Source organism: Rhincodon typus, chromosome 43 (genome assembly GCF_021869965.1).
Source record: "Rhincodon typus isolate 14 chromosome 43, sRhiTyp1.1, whole genome shotgun sequence".
Classification (NCBI taxonomy): domain Eukaryota; kingdom Metazoa; phylum Chordata; class Chondrichthyes; order Orectolobiformes; family Rhincodontidae; genus Rhincodon; species Rhincodon typus.
Genome location: NC_063374.1, coordinates 4,425,417 through 4,446,503, shown reverse-complemented (window position 1 = coordinate 4,446,503; position 21,087 = coordinate 4,425,417). Strand labels below are relative to the sequence as shown.

General features: G+C 43.9%; 1 protein-coding gene across 1 annotated transcript in view; it reads left to right on the top strand.

Moving 5' to 3' along the window:
• Positions 1-5,754: 5,754 nt before the first annotated feature.
• Positions 5,755-21,087, top strand: part of naaladl1 (N-acetylated alpha-linked acidic dipeptidase like 1) — a 41,639-nt gene continuing 26,306 nt past the window's right edge. Inside the window, exons 1-6 of the mRNA XM_048619782.1 lie at positions 5,755-5,948; positions 11,379-11,551; positions 14,744-14,865; positions 16,858-16,977; positions 19,451-19,643; positions 20,371-20,464. Coding sequence (XP_048475739.1) covers positions 5,755-5,948; positions 11,379-11,551; positions 14,744-14,865; positions 16,858-16,977; positions 19,451-19,643; positions 20,371-20,464 — 896 coding nt within the window. The remainder of the gene's footprint in view (positions 5,949-11,378; positions 11,552-14,743; positions 14,866-16,857; positions 16,978-19,450; positions 19,644-20,370; positions 20,465-21,087) is intronic.

Genomic DNA, 21,087 nt, shown 5'->3' with positions numbered 1-21,087 from the left:
CGAGAGGATGAACACACTGTCTGCCAGCTTGGAGGGCATTAGATTGCTCTTGATCAACATGAATACATCGTGGGCAGTAATGATGGATATGGAGTCGCCCCCGTCTCCCCTGAAAGGGGAAAAATAAAAGTTTAAATAATCTTAGGCAGGACAGAATTTGGAGCAACAATGCAGCTTCAGAAAAGTAGTTGAATTAATCCATCAAGAGGTCAGACATATTGACAGAACAAAGGAGAAAGGGATTAGAACAAATGATCATGTCCCAGAGTTAGAAAGAATTACGCAGGACAGGGAAATAATATCACTGCCATGTGAACAATGCTAGGCCCAGAAAATAAAACTCTTTTGACAAGAAAAGACTGGACTTGTCATCCCGAGTCATTAAGCCATTATATTGGTGCAATAAACAGATAAAGTGTACCCGTTAGCAAAGATTACATGTTCCTCTAAAACAAGTTAAAGACATAGCAGTTGGTTATCTGTTTATCTCCCTTCCTTTCTGTGCATATGCCCTGGCGGTAATTTACTATTAAATGTCATAGATGGAATTTGACCAGGAACAGATAAATGGAATCACATAAGTCATAAATGATTTGTACATTCAAATAATGTGGTGCATATGTAAAATATATTGTGACAGCTCAAGCAGATCCATTTTTCCCACAGGAAGAGTGTATCTCCAATTCGAGTGCATAAATATCAGTGAAGCTTTCAAATGTCTCCATCAGGTTTTTGAGGCAAACAAAATAAACCTCCTCTTCCAACACCCCCAAAAGTCAATGCACGCCCCACAGGTTCTAGGTCAAGTCAGATGGAGTACTCGTCACTCACCTTGCTGGGGGAGATTTGGAGAAATCCTGTCCGAGGCAAAGCAGTTCCCATGATCAGTGGCACTGCCATTGGATTCCATATCCAATGTATCAGTGCCTACCCCATCATTGATGCTCCATGGCTACAGTGTGTAGCATCTACATGCTGCCCCAGAATAATCAATTGAGGCTTCCTGAGGCTTCCGTCACAGAGGACAAGAGCACCAACAGCATAGGAATGCCACAACATCCTACTTTTCTCCCCGAGATATGTACCATGCCAATTTGGACAGATATCAACCATTACTTCAACATAGCTGGGTCAAACTCCTGGAACTTCATCCCTAACAGTTCTCTGGGAGCATCTTCACAACATCGAACATAGCAGTTCAGGGGAAGACCCACCACTCCCCACCTTCTCAAGGGCAACCAGGGTTAAGCAATGACTGTGGCCAGAAGACAGTTTAAAATGAACTTGTGGAGGCTGCCCTGGACATCTGTGACAACAAACAAGTTTAGTTTTGGCTTCTGTACTGTTTTGGATAATGGGTAGTGCCTGGGTGAACTGAATATCATAGATACAGGAGCAGGTCTTTCAGCCCCTCAAGTCTTCTCCGCCAGAAAAGTAGTTGAATTAATCCATCTAGCGGTCAGATGTATTGACAGAACAATGGAGAAAGGGGTTAAAACAAATGATCATGTCCCAGAGTTAGAAAGAATTGGCTGATCATCCAACTCATTATCCCATTCCAGCTCTCTCTTCATATACTTTTGACCTCTTTAAGCCCTCACAATATAGTTCTTAAAATTCTGTTTCAGCAGAAGATCTAATAATTATATATTTGCAAAGAAACCAAACAATTTGACTGAACATACAATTTTAATGGGGTAGAGTGTGCGGCATAGGGACTGGGAGACATGGGGTGGATGAATGGAATGAATGGAAAGAATGGGAAGAAGGTAGTGGCTCAGGAAGAAGGCATGGGGTTGAGAAGAACAGAAGGAATGAAATGGATACAGCACGAGAGGCATGGAATGGGGAACTAACAATACCTTGGCAGTAAGTTTTCCAATTGCACTGTCAATCAAAATCATGAGGGGTCTCAACAGAGTGGATCAGGCAAAACTGTTCTTACTCATGAAGGAATCAAGAATGAGAGGGTACAGGTTTGAAGTAATTGGCATGTTTTGCCTGATTGCATTAGTGCACTGAAAATCAAGCCCCACTACTCCTGAGTCACCACAAAAGTTAAAGATTTTTAAAAGTATGCAAGTTTTCCCAATTTACCAGTCTTTTAGATCCAGGCTGAAGGAACTATGGACCAGCTTTCTGTACTTGATAAGAATTCCTTTGTATTACAAGTAAATAAGACTCTCGCTATAGGTAAACAACTGAATTGTCAGCATAGTTAAAATGACTAGATAAATACTAATTGAATACTAGTTGAAACTCTAAATCCCTTATAAGTTCCCATTTACACACAAACACACACACAGTCGGACACAGTCAGAAAAAAAAAACACGGGTGATATGGGTAAAGGGGAAGACTGGGGCAGCAGTTCAGTGGTTCCTGTCTACAAGATCTGCTGAGATGGTTCTTGTGCTGATAAGAACACTGCTTCCTGATCTTCTTTCTACAGATACTTTCACTTGTTTGTAGGAGGCACAGTATGACTGGTTCACATTTTAAAGATCTGCGACTTATTAATTAAATGTTACAGCTTATAGCAATTGCTGAAAGTTTTGTTTTGGCTTAAATTGTTTTACTTTTTTACAGCACAGAACATAGCTCAAGAGAGTGTGGAGGACTGATAGCTTTTCCCTATCTTGTTCACAGTGCCAAGCTGTTTAGCTATCTGGGAGCCAATTACATGGGCGTTGACAGGCAGAATGCCTTTCTCATCCATAACTGGTCACTAATCTACAATCTAATCAGATATCTGTTTCTTGCCCCTTCTTCATTTGTATACAGCCCTTGACTCTGCCTCTGCAAACTTCTCTTCAAACATTACTCAACACTAGCAAGTGTTCAAACAGCACTTACAGTGTCAGGTTTAATGCTTTCCAAACACTGCAGCAATCACTCAACAATCTTGTTTCATTTTTAAAACAGTTATTTTTGTATTTCAGTCAAAAGAAAAAGACTATGGTCTTTGCAGGTAAAATAACCAAAATCATATAGCGAGTGGTTAGCATCTGGAAAGCATTGCCTGAGACTATGTTGGAAGCAACTTTGACGTAACCAGAAGGGAATTAGACTGTTAAATGAAAAGGAAATACATGCAGGGTTGTAGGGAGAATGGCAGTGTAAATTGTTCCTTCAGATAGTTTATGCAGCCACAGTGGCCTCCTTCTGTGCTGTCCCTCCCACCTTGTTACTATCTTAAAGTTGTACTTGCAACCCTAATTATCCATTCCACTAGGACCTTGGTCCTAGCCCGAACTGATGTCATAGCTGATTCCTTAGGACAATACTGCTATCAGTGTCCCATGAAATTGGAACTTCTCCATCCCACATCTTTTGAACTTTATAACTTTTATCACTTTTGTATGATCAAGTACTAACCTCAAGACTGGCACCTGCTCTTCAAACTAGCTTTCATTCCCGATACTCTTGAGATGCCCCCTTCCCTAATATTTCCTGTGTTGTTCTAACATGGAGCAGAAGATGAGCATCCCCCATGCCCAGATTCCTTTTCAAGAGATGTTCCTTACCCTGGCATTATAGCCTTCATGATTCCTGATCCAGTCTGAAGGCGTTGACTACTCACAGCAATCAGCCTCTACCAGTTCATGTTCATTAGGCCCAGGCATGAGAAGAAGCAACCTTCAGTGGTGAACTGCTCTGGAAACCATAGGGCATAGGAGCAGAAATAGACCATTTGAATGACCAAAACAATGCACCCGAAGTCAACTGTTCCTCCAGACCATGTTGCACTTATCACATGGCATGGCAAGCCTCCAATGTCTCATTTTGTGTGCTCCAGAATGATGCTCTGTGAAAAGGTCTACAAGTATTTAATTTGCACGCAAACAAATCAATAGCTTCCGAGACAACAAGGTGCAGGGCTGGATGAACACAGCAGGCCAAGCAGCATCATAGGAGCAGAAAGGCTGACGTTTCGGGCCTAAACCCTTCATCAGAAAAGGGGGAGGGGAAGGGGATTCTGAAATAAATAGGGAGAGAGTGGGAAGTGGATAGAAGATGGATAGAGGAGAGGATAGGTGGAGAGGAAACAAACAGGTCGAAGAGGCGGGGATGGAGCCAGTAAAGGTGAGTGTAGGTGGGGAGTTAGGGAGGGGATAGGTCAGTCCAGGGATGATCGACAGGTCAAGGGGGCGGGATGAGGTTAGTCGGTAGGAGATGGGGGTGCGGCTTGAGGTGGGAGGAGGGGATAGGTGGGAGGAAGAACAGGTTAGGGAGGCGGGGACGAGCTGGACTGGTTTTGGGATGCAGTAGGGGGAGGGGAGATTTTGAAGCTTGTGAAATCCACAACGATGCCACCCGAAGGTTGCAGGAACAGCAACTCATATTCCGCTTGGGAACCCTGCAGCCCAATGGTATCAACGTGGACTTTATTTCCCTGTGATATTATTTCCCTGTCCTGCGTAATTCTTTCTAACTCTGGGACATGATCATTTGTTCTAATCCCTTTCTCCTTTGTTCTGTCAATATGTCTGACCTCTTGATGGATTAATTCAACTACTTTTCTGAAGCTGCATTGTTGCTCCAAATTCTGTCCTGCCTAAGATTATTTAAACTTTTATTTTTCCCCTTTCAGGGGAGACGGGGGCGACTCCATATCCATCATTACTGCCCACGATGTATTCATGTTGATCAAGAGCAATCTGATGCCCTCCAAGCTGGCAGACAGTGTGTTCATCCTCTCGCTGAAATAGCATGGAGTATTCACAGGGCTTGTAAGTGTCATCGAAGTCTTCACGATACAAACAGGAAAAGACAGTGTTGATAAAGATAAGCTATGCCTGCTGGTTGGTGATTCTACAGGGGGTGGAGGGGAGAATTTTGTGAAATTAGGGCCAGACTGTTCAAGAGAGATGTTAGGAATCACTTCCAGACAAATAGGATGTTAGGTGTTTGGAACTCTTTTCCACAAATGTCATTTATAGAGTCATGCAGCACAGAAACAAATCCTTTGGTCCAACCAGTCCATGCCATAATTCCAAACTAAGCTCGTCCCACCTGCCTGTGCTTGGCCCATATCACTCCAAGTATTTCTTATTCATGTACTTTACCTAAATGTCTTTTAAACATTGTGACTAGTTGATGCTCGATCAGTTGTTAGTTTTAAATCTGAGGGAGATATAAGTTTGTTCAGCAAAGGTATTAATGAATATGGTCCAAAGGCAAGTATGTGAAGTTAGACTACAGATCAGCCATGGTGTCATTGAATGGCAGAACAGGCTCAAGGACTGAAAGGCCTGTTCCTAATGTTTCTATATTCCTATAGGAGGTGGACAGTATTGATTGTTTGAGTACTTTGAACGCATACAAATAGACACTACTGGGACACTGGGTTAGCAGTTAGGAGGTTGACATATTGTAATGCTACATTCTATAAATAAACTAATTCACACTTCAAGAAAGAGTATGTGCATCTACTTTCATACTTCACCATCCAGCTTGGGATCTCTTTATCATAAGACACGGATAACATGTTACTCTACGCTGGGGTTATGGTGTTCAAAGTCTAAAGCAGGTTGCTGATCATCACAGTTTCACGATTGCGTTGCCTGAGCCTTATCTGTATAAAAATGTCAGGCGGTTGCTAATCGATAACTACAGGTTACATATTAGCCTGATATGACCAATCAGATGAAGCCTTCTGTTGGCACAAGACGGCCAGATCTGCATACGAGCAGAAGGTAGGCTACCTCGCGGATTCGAGCTTGTTGTTACTTTGCTGAGATCCACGGTTGAGGATGAAGACCTGGCACATCGCTCTGATCACTGGAATCACCGGAGCCGTTGCCCTTGCCATAGGACTCCTGATTGGCCACTATGCCATCCCAAAAAACACAGAACAGGGGCATGGCTCCATAGCAGACATTGACGAGTCCCTCATCCAGCACTTCATGAATGAGATTGACAACAAGCGGATCGAGGAAAATTTGAGGTATGGGTGTGGAGGAGGAGAGAATGGGGTAGCTGAAACCAGAGATGTGTCCAATTCTGGCCACCAGACCTTAGGAAGGACATCAAGGTTATGACGAGGGTACAGTAGATATTTACCCGGGATGAGGGCTTTCAGGGGATATGAAGAGATTGGAGAAGCTGGTACTGCTTTCCTTGGAGCAGAGAAGGCTAAGGGGAAGATTTAACAGAGGTGTGTGAAGTCATGAAGAGCGTTGATAGTGAGAAGTCATTGGCAGTGACCACGGAGGATGGATAACCAGAGGGACAAGATCTGAGATAATCAGCAAAAAAAAGCCAATGTGGTTTGGCTATTCACAGAATTATTACAGTACACAAGGAGTCCATTTGATCCATTGTGCCTGCACCAGCTCATTAATTGAATACAATTACCTAGTGCCAATCTCCTGCTTTTATCCCGCACCCTTGTGCACTATCTTTTTGCGATTGTTGTCCAAGGCCTTCTTGAATTCCTCAATTGAATCATCTCCACCACACTTCCAGGCTATTTTGATTTACTACTTTGATTTACTGATTAACTGTTGGTTCAAACAGTGAGTGTGATGTGGAACAATGCCTGAAGGGCCGCTGAAGCAGATTCATTTGGAACTTTCCAAAGGGAGCCATACAAATAAGACTGTAAGACACGGGAGCAGAAGCTTGTCCGTCAGCCCATCGGGTTTGTTCAGCCATTCAATGTTATCGTGGCTGATCTGATAATCCTCAACTCCACTTTCCTGCCTTTTCCCATAACCCTCGATTCCCTTACTGTTTAAAAATCTGTCTCTCGGCCTTGAATATGCCTAATGACCTAGCCTCAACAGCCCTTGTGGTAAAATTCCCTACCCTTTGAAAGAAATTCCTCTTTATCTCTGTCCTAAATGGGTGACCATTACCCTGAGATTATACTGTCTGGCCCTAGACTCTCCCATAAAGGGAAACAACCTTTCTACATCTATCCTGTCATGTCCTCTAAAATTTTGTATGTTTCAATAAAGTTGTCTATCATTCTTCTATATCCCAATGAGCATAGACCCAACCTGCTCAACTGCTCCTCCATAAGACAGTATCTCCATAAATCGTATCAACTATTGCAGGCCTCTGGATAACTAACCTGGTATTACCAATACACTAACATCTCTGCATTCTTTAATGATGAGTATGAAATGATGCAATTTGACAGAAAGGATTGTGAAGAGGCAGTATGAACTCAATGGCATAGTTCTGAAGAGTGTTCAGGAACAAGGAAACCTGACAGGGGAGTGCATAAGTAACATATTGAATGGGTAGTTAGCAAAGTGTCGCACCTCACTTGGGAATCAAGCTCCTGCTGTTCCTAGAGTCATGACAAAAGTTAAAAATGTTAAAAAGTAAGTAAAAGTTCCCCAATTTACCTGTCTTTTAGACCCAGGTTGATATGAAGCAAGGACCAGGTTTCTGTACTTAACAAGAACGACTATTTATTCAAGGTAAATAGACCCTAGCTAAAGATGAACAATTAGAAACCTTCAGCATATAACTCTACCAATTAAAACTCCTTATAAACTCTCTTTTACACATGGATAGACAAGGGAATAAAAAGAAAACTGGTGTTATGGACAGAAGGAAAACAGTTCAGTGGTCATTGTTCACAGGATCTGTTGAGATAGTTCTTGTACCAGTCAGAATGCTGCTTCTCAGTTTTCCTTTTTTAACCAGATACTTTGTAAGAAGCACGTGGTGGCTGGTTCACTTATGAAAAGTCTCTGCTTTACTAATTAAAATTCACAGCTTACAGCAACTTCTGAAGGAAGGATTAATTGGTTTTCTTCAGGCTTAAAGTGGCTTACTGCAGAAAAACAGAGAGAGAGAGCTCCTGAGCTGGTGATGGTCCAAAGGCTTTTCTGTATCTGATTGCAAGCCCAATGTTGTTCAGCTACCTGAGAATCAAGCACACAGTTGTTGACACGCAGGAGAGCTTTATCATTGGTAACTGGTGACTAGGTCCATGAACTGATCTACTCCTTGATGCCAACTAAAACTCCATTTGTACATGATCCCTCAGCTCCAGTTTGTCTGCAAACACTGCTGTAACCCACAGCTGTACAAACAGTATTCACAACAATTATCAGGTTACTGGCTTTCAAACCGTGCAGCAATCCTTGTGAATCCCTGGTTTTTAACTAGTTCCTCTTTCATTTTAATCCACAATTAAAAAAACACAAAAATAAAGATGAGATAGAAGGAACTGCCAATGCTGGAGTCTGAGATAACAAGGTGTGCAGCTGGAGGAACACAGCAGGCCAGGCAGCATTAGAGGAGCAGGAAAGCTGATGTTTCGGGTCTGGACCCTTCTTCAGAAATGGGGGAGGGGAAGGGGGCTCTGAAATAAATAGAGAGAGGACGCGGTGATAGAAGGTGGGTAGTGGAGTGGATAGGTGGGAGAGAAGACGGACAGGTCAAGGAGGCGGGGATGAGAGAGGGTTACTGGTCTTGTGATGAGATCGGGGGTGGGGAGATTTTGAAGCTAGTAAAGTCCACATCGAGACCATTGGGTTGTAGGCATCCAGGGTGGAATATGAGGTGCTGTTCCTCCAGCCTTCAGGTGGCATCGTTGTGACACCCTTAGTGCTAGGGGCTTAGATGGGGCAGAATTTGTTGGGTGCATCCAGGAGAGATTCTGGAAACAATATGGGGTGGCACTGTGGCTCAGTGGTTAGCATTGCTGCCTCATGGCACCAGGGACCCGGGTTCAATTCCACCTTGGGTGTTGTCTGTGTGGAGTTTGCACATTCTCCCTGTGTCTGGGTGGGTTTCCTCCGGGTGCTCAACTTTCCTCCCACAGTCCAAAGATGTGAGATTGGCCATGCTAAATTGCCCATTGTGTCCAGAGATGTGTAGATTAGATAGCTTAACCATAGGGAATGCAGGGTTATATAGATAGGGTATGAGGTGATTCTGGGTTGGATGCTCTTTGGAAGGTCGGTGTGGACCCGATGGGCTGAATAGCCTGCTTCCACACTGTAGGGATTCTATGTATGGACAATCCAGCTAGGGAAGGAGCCATATTAAATCTTGTATTTGGGAATGAGCCAGGCCCGGTGATCGAAGTTTCAGTGGGACAGCATTTAGGAATAGTGATCATAATTCTGTAAGTTTTAAAGTAGTTATGGAAGAGGATAAACCTGGTCCTCAGGTGAAAGGACTAAATTGAGGGAAGGCTAATTATAACAGTATTAGGCAAGAACTGGAAAAATTGGATTGGGCCAGCTGTTTGAAAGTAAATCCACATCTGATATGTGGGAGTCGTTTAAAGGCCAGTTGACCAAAGTTCAGGACCAGCATGTTCCTGTGAGGTAATGTAAGGTTTAGGAAACATAAACAAACAAGGCCCTTGAAGACTATAAAGGAAACGGAAAAGAACTTAGAAAAGAAATTAGGAGGGCCTGAAGGGGCCATGATATGTCCTTGGAAAGTAGGATTAAAGAGAATCCCAAGACATTTTATACATATATTAGGAAAAAATGGGTACCTAGGGAAAGGGTAGGTCCACTCAAGGACAAAGGATGGAATTTATGTGTGGAGCCAGAGGGAGTGGGTGAGGTCCTTAATGAATACATCACATCGGCATTCATCAAGGAGAAAGACATGGATGATGGTAAGTCTCGAGAGACGTTTGTTTATTCTTCTAGGGTATATCAGTATTGAGGAGGATATGGTTTTGGGTATCTTGAAAAAATTAAGCTAGATAAGTCCTCAGTGGCTGAGGGGATCTGTACCAGGATACTGAAGGAGGCAAGGGAAGAGATTGCTCGGGCCTTGACAGAAATCTTTTACCCGTTTTAGCCACAGGCAAGGTCACAGGAGACTGGCCAATGTTGTTTTTCCTTTGTTCAAGAAGGGCAACAGGGATAATCCAGGAAATTATAGGCCTTTTTAGGGATAGTCAGCATGGCTTAATGCTGGGGAGGCCTTGTCTCATAAACTTAATGGAGTTTTGGAATGGAGTTTTGGAATGGAATTGACGATGATGATTGATTAGGTTAAGGCAGTGGATGCTTTCTACCTAGACTTTTCTAAAGAATTCGACATGGTGGGCTGGTCCAGAAAATCAAATCGCATGGAATCCATAGTGAGTTGGCAAGTGGATACAAAACTGGCTTGGCCATAGAAGATAGAGGATAGTTGTTTTCTGACACGAAATCTGTGACCAATGGTGTTTTTAATGTATAGATAAATGATTTAGATGAAAATGTTGATGGTCTGGTTAGTAAATTTGCAGATGACATGAAAATTAATAATGTGGTGGATAGTGAGGAAGGATTTTGATGGATGCTGCAGGATATGCAGCTGGAAAATTGGGTGGAGAAAAGGCAAATGGAGTTTAATCCAGACAAGTGTGAGGTGATGCAGTTTGCGAGGTCAAATGCAAGAGGAAGGTACGCTGTAAATGGCCAGACCCTTAGGACCATTGACATAGAGAGGGATCTTGGGGTCTAAGGCCATACCTCCCTGAAAGTGGCAACACAAGTGGATAAGATGGGGAAAATTTTGTACAGGATCCTTGCCTTCGTCAGTTGGGGCATTGTGTTTAGAATTTGGCAAGTCATGTTGCAACTATATAAGACTTTGGTCAGGCCACATTTGGGGTACTGTGGGTAGTTCTGATTGCCACACAATAAGAAAGATGTGGAGGCTTTGGAGAGGGTGCAATAGAGGTATACCAGGATGTTGCCTGGATTGAAGTGTATTTGCTATAAGGAGAGGAATGACAAACTTGGATTGTTGGAGGCTCAGTGGGCAACCTGATAGCAATATATAAAATTGTGAGAGGCATGGATGGGGTGGATAGTTGGAATCGTTTTCCCAGGGTGCAAATGTCAAATACTAGGGGGCATAGGTTTAAGGTGACGGAGGTAAAGGAGATGTGTGAGGAAAGTGTTTTACAGGGTAGTAGGTACCTGGAATGTGCTGCCAGGGGAGGTGGTAGAAGCAAATACAATAGCAAAATTTAAGAGGCATTTAGACAGACACGTGAGTAGGCAGAGAAAAACAGAATACGGATCATGTGCAGGTGAATGGGATTAATTTAGGATAGCATCATGGTTGGTACAGACATGGTGGGCCAAAGGGCCTGTTCCTGTGCTGTACTGTTCTATGCACTATTTATTAAAGTGATTAGCCTCTAGTTGTCCATGCAATGTGTCTATTTATGTGATTTAAGTTTTGTCACTTTAGGACAGGTCATGTTGCATACAGATCCTTATTGAGAAAGAAGTTGGATTATGTGAAATGGGGAATCATTTGGCGATTTGAAAACGGCAGCAAATGCACTGACTCACAATGCCACAAGATATCTATTCAATTATTGTATGTATGTATTTGGATTGATGCTCTGGGCATTCATGTGCTGTATTGAATTTTCCTGACATAGGGAACTATCTAAAAAGCCACATATGGCTACAACTGAAGGGGATATTGAACTGGTCAACTTGATGTTAGACAGATGGCGGAACAAAGAGACGGGTTTGGATGAAGCAAACAACGTGACGTACAATGTGTGGTTGTCTTTTCCGCAGAAGAACAAACCTAACAGTGTAACTGTAGGTAAGAACATCCTCTTCAGCAACCACATCAAACATCCCAGCACAGATTAGACTCAGTAAAGCTTTCCCTGCACTGTCTAGTCACGCAAATCTGCAGGAATTGGATTTAGTGTAAAGCTCTCTCTATACTGTCCCCATCGAACACTCCCAGAACAGGGACAGCACGGGGTTAGATACAGAGTAAAACTGTCTCTACACTGATGCCATCAAACACTCCCAGTACAAGGACAGCACGGTATTAGCTACAGAGTAAAGCTCTCTCTAAACTGTCCCCATCAAACACTCCCCAGGACAGAGACACAGGGTGTTAGTTACAGAGTAAAGATCTCTCTACACTCTCCCCATTAAACACTCCCAGGACAGCGACAGATACAAGGTTAGATACAGAGTAAAGCTCCCTCTACACTGTCCCCATCAAACACTCCCAGTACATGGGCAGCATGGGGTTGGATACCTCTTCAGTGGTAGCTTCATGGCCATCATTACTACAACCTTATATTTCCAGATTCATTAATCAAATTAAAATTTTATAATTGCAGTGACAGGTTTTGACAAGCATTTGCTGGGGCCCTGTGATTATTGGTTCACTGATATTAGCCCTGCACTACTGTCTCCCCTCAAGCCACGGAAGGAGATATTTGGACAAATGACCAAAAAAAAACCTGACTGAAGAAGTACTTACTGGACTAGAGTGAGGCAGAGAGTCAAAGAGATTTTGAGAGGGAATCCCAGAGACCAGCAGCCTATGCAGCTGGAAGCATGACAACCAAAGGTGGAATGATGGACATCATGAGATGGGGTGAATGGCTGGGATTGGAGTATTCAATGAGAAGAAAAATGAGGGCATTGTGCCCTGTGTCTTGTTCAATGTTTAACCCTCAGTGTAAATTCAGTACAATTGACTTCATTAACAGATTATCCAGAAAGTATCACTTTTTGTTTGTTTACTCATGGGATGTGGATGTCGCTGGCTGGGCCAGCTTTTATTGCCTGTCTCTTGTCGCCCCTTGAGAAGGTGGTGATGACCTGCCTTTTTGAACCACTGTAGTCCATGTGGTGTAGATAGACCCACAATGCCCTTGGGGAGGGAGTTCCAGGAAATTGTTATTTGTAGGAACCTGCTGTGTGAAAATCATGAAGTAATTGTAGCAATTATTTTTAGCCCATTATATCTATGTCTGTTCTCTGTAGGAACAGCTTAGCTAGTTGCAATCCCCTGTCTTTTCTCTGCAGCCTTTTCAAAGTTCATATACAACCCATCAACCTCATCACATTCATACTTGCTGTTGATATTTTTTATCTGTCTGTTCAGACATGTCATGACACATGTCTGAGGCAGGTGGAACTTGGCCCGGATCTTCTGGCCTTGAGATAGGGACACTGCCACTGTGCCACAACAGCCCCAAAGCCCTCGCTGCTACCTCACGCAATAATGAAGGATGATTTTCCTTTAACAAATCTGTACTATTGTTCGCTTACTGATTTGCACCAGTCCAAGTGATTATTAATTGTGTCATCAGATTATCAACTCAAAACTTTTCCACCACTGAAGTTAAGCTGACTGGCCTGTAGTTTCTGGGTTTATTCTTACAACTTTCTTGAACAGGATTCTCCACTCGTCTGGCATCAGCCCAGCATTTGAGGAGGATTGGAAGGTTATATCAGTGCCTCAGCAACTTCCACCCTTATTGACCTCAGTATTCTTAGAGACAACTTGTCTGGTTCCAGTGATTTAAACAATGGATCCCTCTAATTCCTTCTCTGTCAATATTACCCCATTCATTGTCTTGACTGCTTGCTCTTTCACTAAGACTTGGGCAAGTCTTCTTCCTTGTCAAAGACAGATGCGAAGTTCTCATTTCATATCTCAGCCAAACTCTCTACCTCCATATGTAGACCTCAATCAGCACTTTTCTGCCTTTATGTTATTTATATATATATGGAAGATTTGTGAATTTCCTTTTACCTCGGTTGCCAGTTTTTAACTTATACTGTCTCTGTCTCCTGGATTTCCTTTATCCTTCCCCCACACTTCCTATATTCAGCCTGCTTTATACTTATATTATCAACTTGCTATGTGTCATATCATGCGCTTTTTTTGTTTCATCTAGCTCTCCATCTCTCTTGCCATCAAGAGACTTCTGTTTCTGTGTGTCCCAGCTTTCTCCATCATGGAAGTATACCCCAACAATACCCGAGCCATCTCCTCTTTAAAGGCAACCCTGTTCCGTTACATGTTTACCTGCTGATCTTTGAGTCCAGTTTACCCAGGATAGATCCATTCCCTTAATCCTGAGATTTAATTCCTTAAATTTGGATCTGAATGTTATCAGACATTTATGTAGCCATGAGCTCTACTTAAGTCGGTAAGTTTATAAAAGCAGGTTTCCAAACCAGAACTTGCACTGCTACATAAATGCAGCAACCCAAATTCAAACAACTTGGAAGCTGACGTGTAATTCTCATTGATTTGCCAAATTCTGTTCTCACTCCAATGCAAGTTAATGGTTCGCAATTTCTTGCATGCCCTTTTCCAAGGTGAGCTTAGATTACTCTGTTTGACAGGGCCTTATTCTCTAACAAATGTTTTCTTTGATTACAAAATAAAATGTTGAATCTTTGTTTTAACCATAGGTTAAAAGCCCATTCTTAAACTTTTGCAGAAACATTTAAGTTTAGGACTACTTTGCTTCATCTCTTTGTTTCCCATGAGCAGATCTTCAGCCTCAAAATTTTCTTTACAAAAACTCTATTGTTTGCGCAGTTTAGAGGGAACTTTGGTAGTGGCCATAGGTTTGGAAAGTGTTGTTGCAGGACCTTTAGTGAGTTGCTGCAGTGTGGATGATACCCATTGCTGTGACTGAATTTGGGTGTCACTTAATGATTACCTGATCCAGATTCAGCAATTCCTCCTTAGATTGACATACTGGTCTAGGAAATTCTCCCTCCCTCTGCCCTTTACGTTATTACTATCCTGACCTACATGAGGACAGTTATAGTACCTCATTATAATTCCACACTTCCGCAATTCTCTATAACTTCCTCACAAATTTGCTCCTCGTATCTTTGCCTGTATTTGATGGCCCATTGGCTACCAGTAACTCCTCTTTGGAAAGTACTCAGCTGATTGTGACATGCTCTGAAATACTCTAGAGAAATCCCTGGATTCATGCCAGTCTTTCTGTTTCTACAGTTTCACCAAATGGAACGGAACTCTTCAAGTCACGGATGAAGGAGTTGAATTACACTAAGGACCAGCTGGACCCAGACGTGGTCCAGCCCTTTGCAGCGTTCGCACCCGCAGGAACCCCCAAGGTTTGCCTGTTGGAAATGGGTAGAACATTGTGGGACAGAGGAACATGTTGCTTTCAACGATTCTCATCCTGCACTCCGCAGGACAGATGCAAGATTTCCAAGATCAAATGATTCGGGATCCTTGCATTTTTCCATGAGGGCAAGATAAAGAGCCTCGGCAGCATGTTCAATCTTTTCAGAAGTGGGATCTTAGCTGTCAGCAACACTAAAATCAATCTCAAACCTCACCACAGACTGCCTGGGGAATGAAGATAGACATACATTTCCATGGCAACATTCATGACTTCCTCTAGAAGTTCATTCCACACACGTAAAAAAATTGCCCTTCATGTCTTTTTATAAATCTTTCTCCTGTTGCCTTAAAAATACGCTCCCTAGTTTTGAAATCCCCACCCTAGGGAAAAGACACCTGCCATTCACCTTATCTATACCCCTCATGATTTTATAAACCTCTATAAGGTCATCCCCCAACCTCCTACGCTCCAGTGAAAAAGGTCCCAGCCAATCCAGCCTCTCCTTTCCAGGCAACATCCTGGTAAATCTTTTCTGAACCCTCTCCAGCTTAATATTATCCTTCCTATAACAGGGCAATCAGAACTGCAGACAGTACTCCAGAACAGGCCTCACAACGTCCTGTACAACCTCAACCTAATGAGTAGGCTGGGGGCTGTTTCTCTGGAGCCTCAGAGGCTGGGGGGTGACCTTATAATGGTTTATAAAATCATGAGGAGCATTGATAGGGTGAAAAGCCAAGGTCTTCTCCCTAGAGTAGGAGAGTCCAAACCTGGAGGACATAGGTTTAAGGTGAGAGGGGAAAGATGTAAAAGGGACCTGAGGGGCAACTTTTTCACACAGAGAGTGGTGCGTGTATGGAATGAGCTGCCACAGGAATTGGTGGAGGCTGGTATAATTCCAACATTTAAAAGGCACATGGATGAGTATATGAATAGGAAGGGTTTATAGGGATATGGGCTATATGCTGGCAAATAGGATGATATCAGTTTAGGATATTTGGTTGGCATGGATGGGTTGGACTGAAGTGTCTGTTTTCGTGCTGTAAATCTCTGTGAGTCTATTTAAGACTGTTAGGGTCTGGTATACGCTGCCTGAGAGTGTGGCAGATTCAACTGGAGTTTTCAAGAGAGAATTAAATTATAATGTGAACAGAAATAATGGGCACAGGTTACAGGGAGAAGGTAAAGGGAGTGGCTCCAGGGGGAATTGCTCCTATTGGAGCACTGGCACAAACATGATGGGCCAAATGGTCTCCTCTTGTGATGCATCCATTTTATGATTGAATTTTTAAAAATGCACTCTTGTGTGTGACGTGGGTCTCGCTGACTAGGCCCAGCATTAGTGCTCATTCTGAATTGCTCTTTGACAGTAGTTAAAAGTCAATTTTTTTTTTATTATTCATTCATGAGATGAGGGCATCACTGGCTAGGCAGCATTTATTGCCCAGAGAGCCAACCACATTGGTGTGGGTCTGAAGTCACATGCAGGCCAGACCAGGTAAGGATGGTAGTTTCTTCCCTAAACGACATTAGTGAACCAGATGGGTTTTTCCCCCAACAATCAGCAATGGATACATGGTCATCATCAGATGTTTATGGGATTCAAATTCCACCATCTCCCATGGCAGGATTTGAGCCCACGTCCTCAGAGCACTATCTTGATCTCTAGGTTAACAGTCCAGTGACAATACCACTAGGCCATTGCCTCCTAATCACTGTCAGTCTGCTGTCAGGATGTGGGGTAAGGATGACAAATTTCCATCCCTGAAGGGGACATCTCTCCCTAAAGCGGACAACAGGGACTTTTGTTTTCACAATGGCCTATGGTAGTTTTGTGGCACTTATTACTTATAGACAGAACTGTCTTGAGGGGCTAAAGAGCCTTTTCGTTTGCAGCTTTCAGTTGTGAAGGGGGTACTTATTACAAGTTATGGCAATGTTATACTGTGGTAATACACTCTCCCACCTTCCAACGCAGGGCAGGCTGGTCTATGCGAACTATGGGACAATGGAAGACTACAAGCATTTGAACCAAACCATTAACCTGAACAACACAATTGCTATTGTTAAATATGGTGGTACTGGTCGGGGCAACAAGGTAAGGTGGGGTTATTGTGTCATGTTTAGATTTAAATGGAGGGGGACTGGTTGGGGGTAGATGGGCATGGTGGCAGTGGGGCTGCGAAGCAGTGTTTAGCAGTGAATGAGCTTGAATGTATGACACACAGATCCTACATACTCAACCATTTTCTGACAGCCTTGGGAGACTTTGGGGTGGGGGGCGGAGGTTTGGCAGAACCCAGCAACAACAGTGTGCCCGGTTCCTAATCCTGGCAAGGCAGTGCCCACCCCAGGGTAAGCCCATGGGCTCCCAAAATCGATGACAAGGGCCAGAACTGGCCAGAACTTCTGTAGCGCCTTTCACAGCTTGAAGGCACCAGGCGGCCAATGGAATACTTCCGAAGGTGTGTCGACTGTGGGAAACACAGCTGTCAATTTTTCTCTCTCTCTATCACAGCATACACACACAGACACACACACACACCCATATTTCATTGATGTCCACTCATCTCTTTCATCGATTTTGGTTGAGGGACAAATATTGACCCCAGGACACCAAGCAAGAACTCCATCCCTTCCCTACTCCACCACTGCTGTTCTGCCAGTAATGTCTGAGGGAGCTTTTACATCACCTGAGAGGGCAGATGGAGGGAAGGGGCCTCAATTTAACATCTCATCCAAAAGGCGGCACCTCACACTAGGAGTGTCGGCCTGGATGATTGGCTCAACACTCTGGAGTTGGGCTTGAACCTACAACCCTCTGATTCAAGGGTGTGAGAGAGAGAGAGAGGTGGGGAGTGGGGTGGGGGTGAAGAGATACCCACTGACCTAAGGCCAACAAGTCAGGCTTAGGAGAAGCACCAGGGCAATGGATGGTGAAAGGTAAAAATTAAAAGGTTAGGTACAAAGAAAACATTTCCTTTGAATAATGAAATGTAAAATTCACATGGAATTATGGATGGACTTCCTACTCATAGAAATAAATATATGGAACATTCAGTGAGCTGAGTGTGGGCAAAGTCAGGATGCAGGCAGATTGGGTTACGGGAGAGTTAGGGGATTAGAAAGATGGTCTTTGATGAAGAATTAGGGGACTGGAGGGATAGTCTTCGATAGGGACTTAGGGAACTAGAGGCATGGTGTTTGATGTAGAATTAGGGACTAGAGGATAGTCTTCAGTAGGGAGATTGGAAACTAGATGGATGGTCATCAATGGAGAATTAGAAACAAGAAGGATGGTCTTCAATGGGGAGATAGGAATCTAGAAGAGATGGTCTTCAATGAGAATTAGGCACTAGAGGGATGGTCTTTGATGGAAGATAGGGAGCTAGAGGGATGGTCTTCAATAGAGAAATGGAGATCTGGAGGGATGCTCTTTAAAAGGGAGATGGGGATCTAGAGGGATGTTCTTTGAGGGGGGGTGGGATCTAGAGGGATGGTCTTTGATGGCGAGATAGGGATCTAGAAGGATGGTCTTCGATGGAGAATTAGGGAGTAAAAGGGAATGGTCTTCCATGGGGAATTAGGGAATTGGAGGCATGGTCTTCAGTTGAAGAGTTAGGTAACTAGATCTTTAATGCTTCAATAGATTATTTCTACAGGGTTTGTTTTGGATGTGGCCAACATCAGCTGTTTCCCAGAGAGCTGAGCAGTAATTTTGATTCTGAGAGTGGCACTTTAGAACATACATGATCACAAGTAAACCACCACCACCCCCCGCCTCAGCTCACCCAAATCTCTGAATGGACCTGACTCCTGCCCTCACAGTGATTGCTGCCGTGGCACTCTGTTCCCAGCTTGGGATGCTAACACTCCATCCTCCAGGCAGTGAGCAAGATCATCTCTTTACCAGAGTATTGCTGGAGAGCTCAGTGGCTATGTGCATGGAACCCAAAGGAGGAGGGCTGTATGGAGGGGGTGGCATTTTGAAGGATGAGTGTTGGTACAGAGTTAACCCCCAGAAGATTGAGATGGGGTGAGGTGTGAAAATCCCCACTTAAACGAAGGAGGGACTGTGGACACCCAGTCAGCTCCAGGAAGCAGATTAATTTCAAGATGCTAATAGGTTCTGCAGGCCTCGGGTTTAACCTGTCTTCCCATTTGATCCATGGATGGTCTGTTTCCCATGCTTTGGAAGGAAGTTGAATGGAAGTGGCAACTCTGGAAAAAGTATCCACCTTTTCATCACAGCTTTTGGAATCTGTAAGAGCAGGAATGCTTCACTCTAGTTGCCAACCCAATCCGTTCCCACAAACAAACCTTCTTTCCTGCCCCAGAAACAGCCACCATTCCCTACTCGCACCACGCCCAAACACCCAAGTTCTGAAACATTTCCGGAACACCATTGTGTATAGAAAGCAGAGCAGGATGAGAAGTTGGAAGTTTTGATTGTTTTACAAAACCATCACTCACACATTCCATTTCCTCCCCCTCAAACCGCCCAAGGATTTTGCCATCAAAATGGTTTTAATGGAGTGTGTTTGAAAGGATGTCTTTGTTCTATCTGGCAGGGTATAAATGGTGCAAAGTTTGGGGTGATTGGAGTCATCGTTTACACTGATCCCGCTGATATGAATGACGGGAAGACAAATGACAAAAATGAGACCTACCCCCACTCCTGGTATCTGCCCCCCTCTGGCGTTGAGCGCGGCTCCTACAAGCTCAATTTTGGTGACCAGCTGACTCCCTATTACCCTGCCAAAGGTATGGTCACTACTGTTCCCCTGGGGCTTCGTCTGAGGAGTTAAACCCCCAGCCTAGATCCAAAGAGTCAACAGCCCCACCTAGTCCCAGGCCCTGTTGTCAGGGCCCAATGCCATCATTTCTGTTCAAGGCTCAGCTTGGCCCTCCGTCGAGGTCCTGTAGTCCCAGGTTCTCTTTCTGGGGCCTGCTCCCAAGCCTAGGATGTCTCATCAGGGCTTCATCTCACAGTCACTGCTCAGGGCATTATCCCAGCGTCTATGCTTAGGGTCCTATCCTAAGTTCTCTGATTAGGGCTTTATCCCAGGGTCCCTGCTCAGGAGTTTATTGCAGAGTCTCAGCTGAGGGCATTCTCCCAGGGTTTCTGTTTGGGCCTTTGTCCCAGGGTCTCTGGTCAGGCCCTGGTCTAAGGTCCCTTTTTGGGTCTTATTCCAGGGTTCTCTGGTCAGGGCCAGGTCCCAGATCTCTGTTTGGGGCCTGATCGCAGGCCACTGCCCGAGGCCTGGTCCCATGGTATCTGGTCAGGGCCTGGTCCCATTGTATCTGATCAGCATGTAGGGGGCCTGTTCCCAGTGTAATTTTGTTTAGTACTTACCCTGTAGATTTATTTCAGACCATGTATGTGACAGCTGGTCAGGGCCCTGTTTGATTGAGCCTTCGACAACCCAACTAAACACATGAGATGAGCGGTAAACAAGTCTCACATGTTATTCTGTTCACCTGTTTACAGATTATACCTTGAGGCATGTTGAATCTGATATCAAAGGTTTATCACCCATCCCAGCACAGCCTATTGGATTTGAAGATGCCCGTCAACTCATATGGTGAGTTTGCGCTTCAAGAATTTTGCGTTTGTGAGCCAGAGCTTAGGGCTGCACAATGTTGAAAAGCACTGAAGTATCTGTGGACAGGGAGTTGGCGAGTAACTACACTGTGGGCTTGATTACTTATCCATTGACGAGAACCTTTATCACTTCATTGTTTAACCATTTCCATTAGAAACCCAGGAGCAGGAATTCAGCCCTTTGAGACTGCTTAGCCATTCAATATGGTCAATTGCACAGCACTTTTTGGAGCCAAACATCCCCACAGCTCACATTGAACCAACTGGTTTTGATGCATCTGAACAGGGAAGAGAGATACAGTTAAGGGAGCTGGGTGACTAGGGTGGGATGAATCTATAGAACGTACTCGTATTTGGGAGAGATATATGAAGGAAACATGGTAGGGAACCATATTGGATGCTGTAACTCAAAGTTCTGTCACTGCTGGTAGAGGGGCCAAAAACAAGGTTAGAAGTGGAACTTTCGAAAGAACTCAGAGGAAGGACAACAGAGTAAAGTTAGAGCTCAGGACAAGTGGGCAAAGCTTAGGGAGAGAGGTGAGGATAATCGCTAGAGGAGAGACACTAGATGGATGGGATAAGTGGAGAATGTGAAATGGGAGG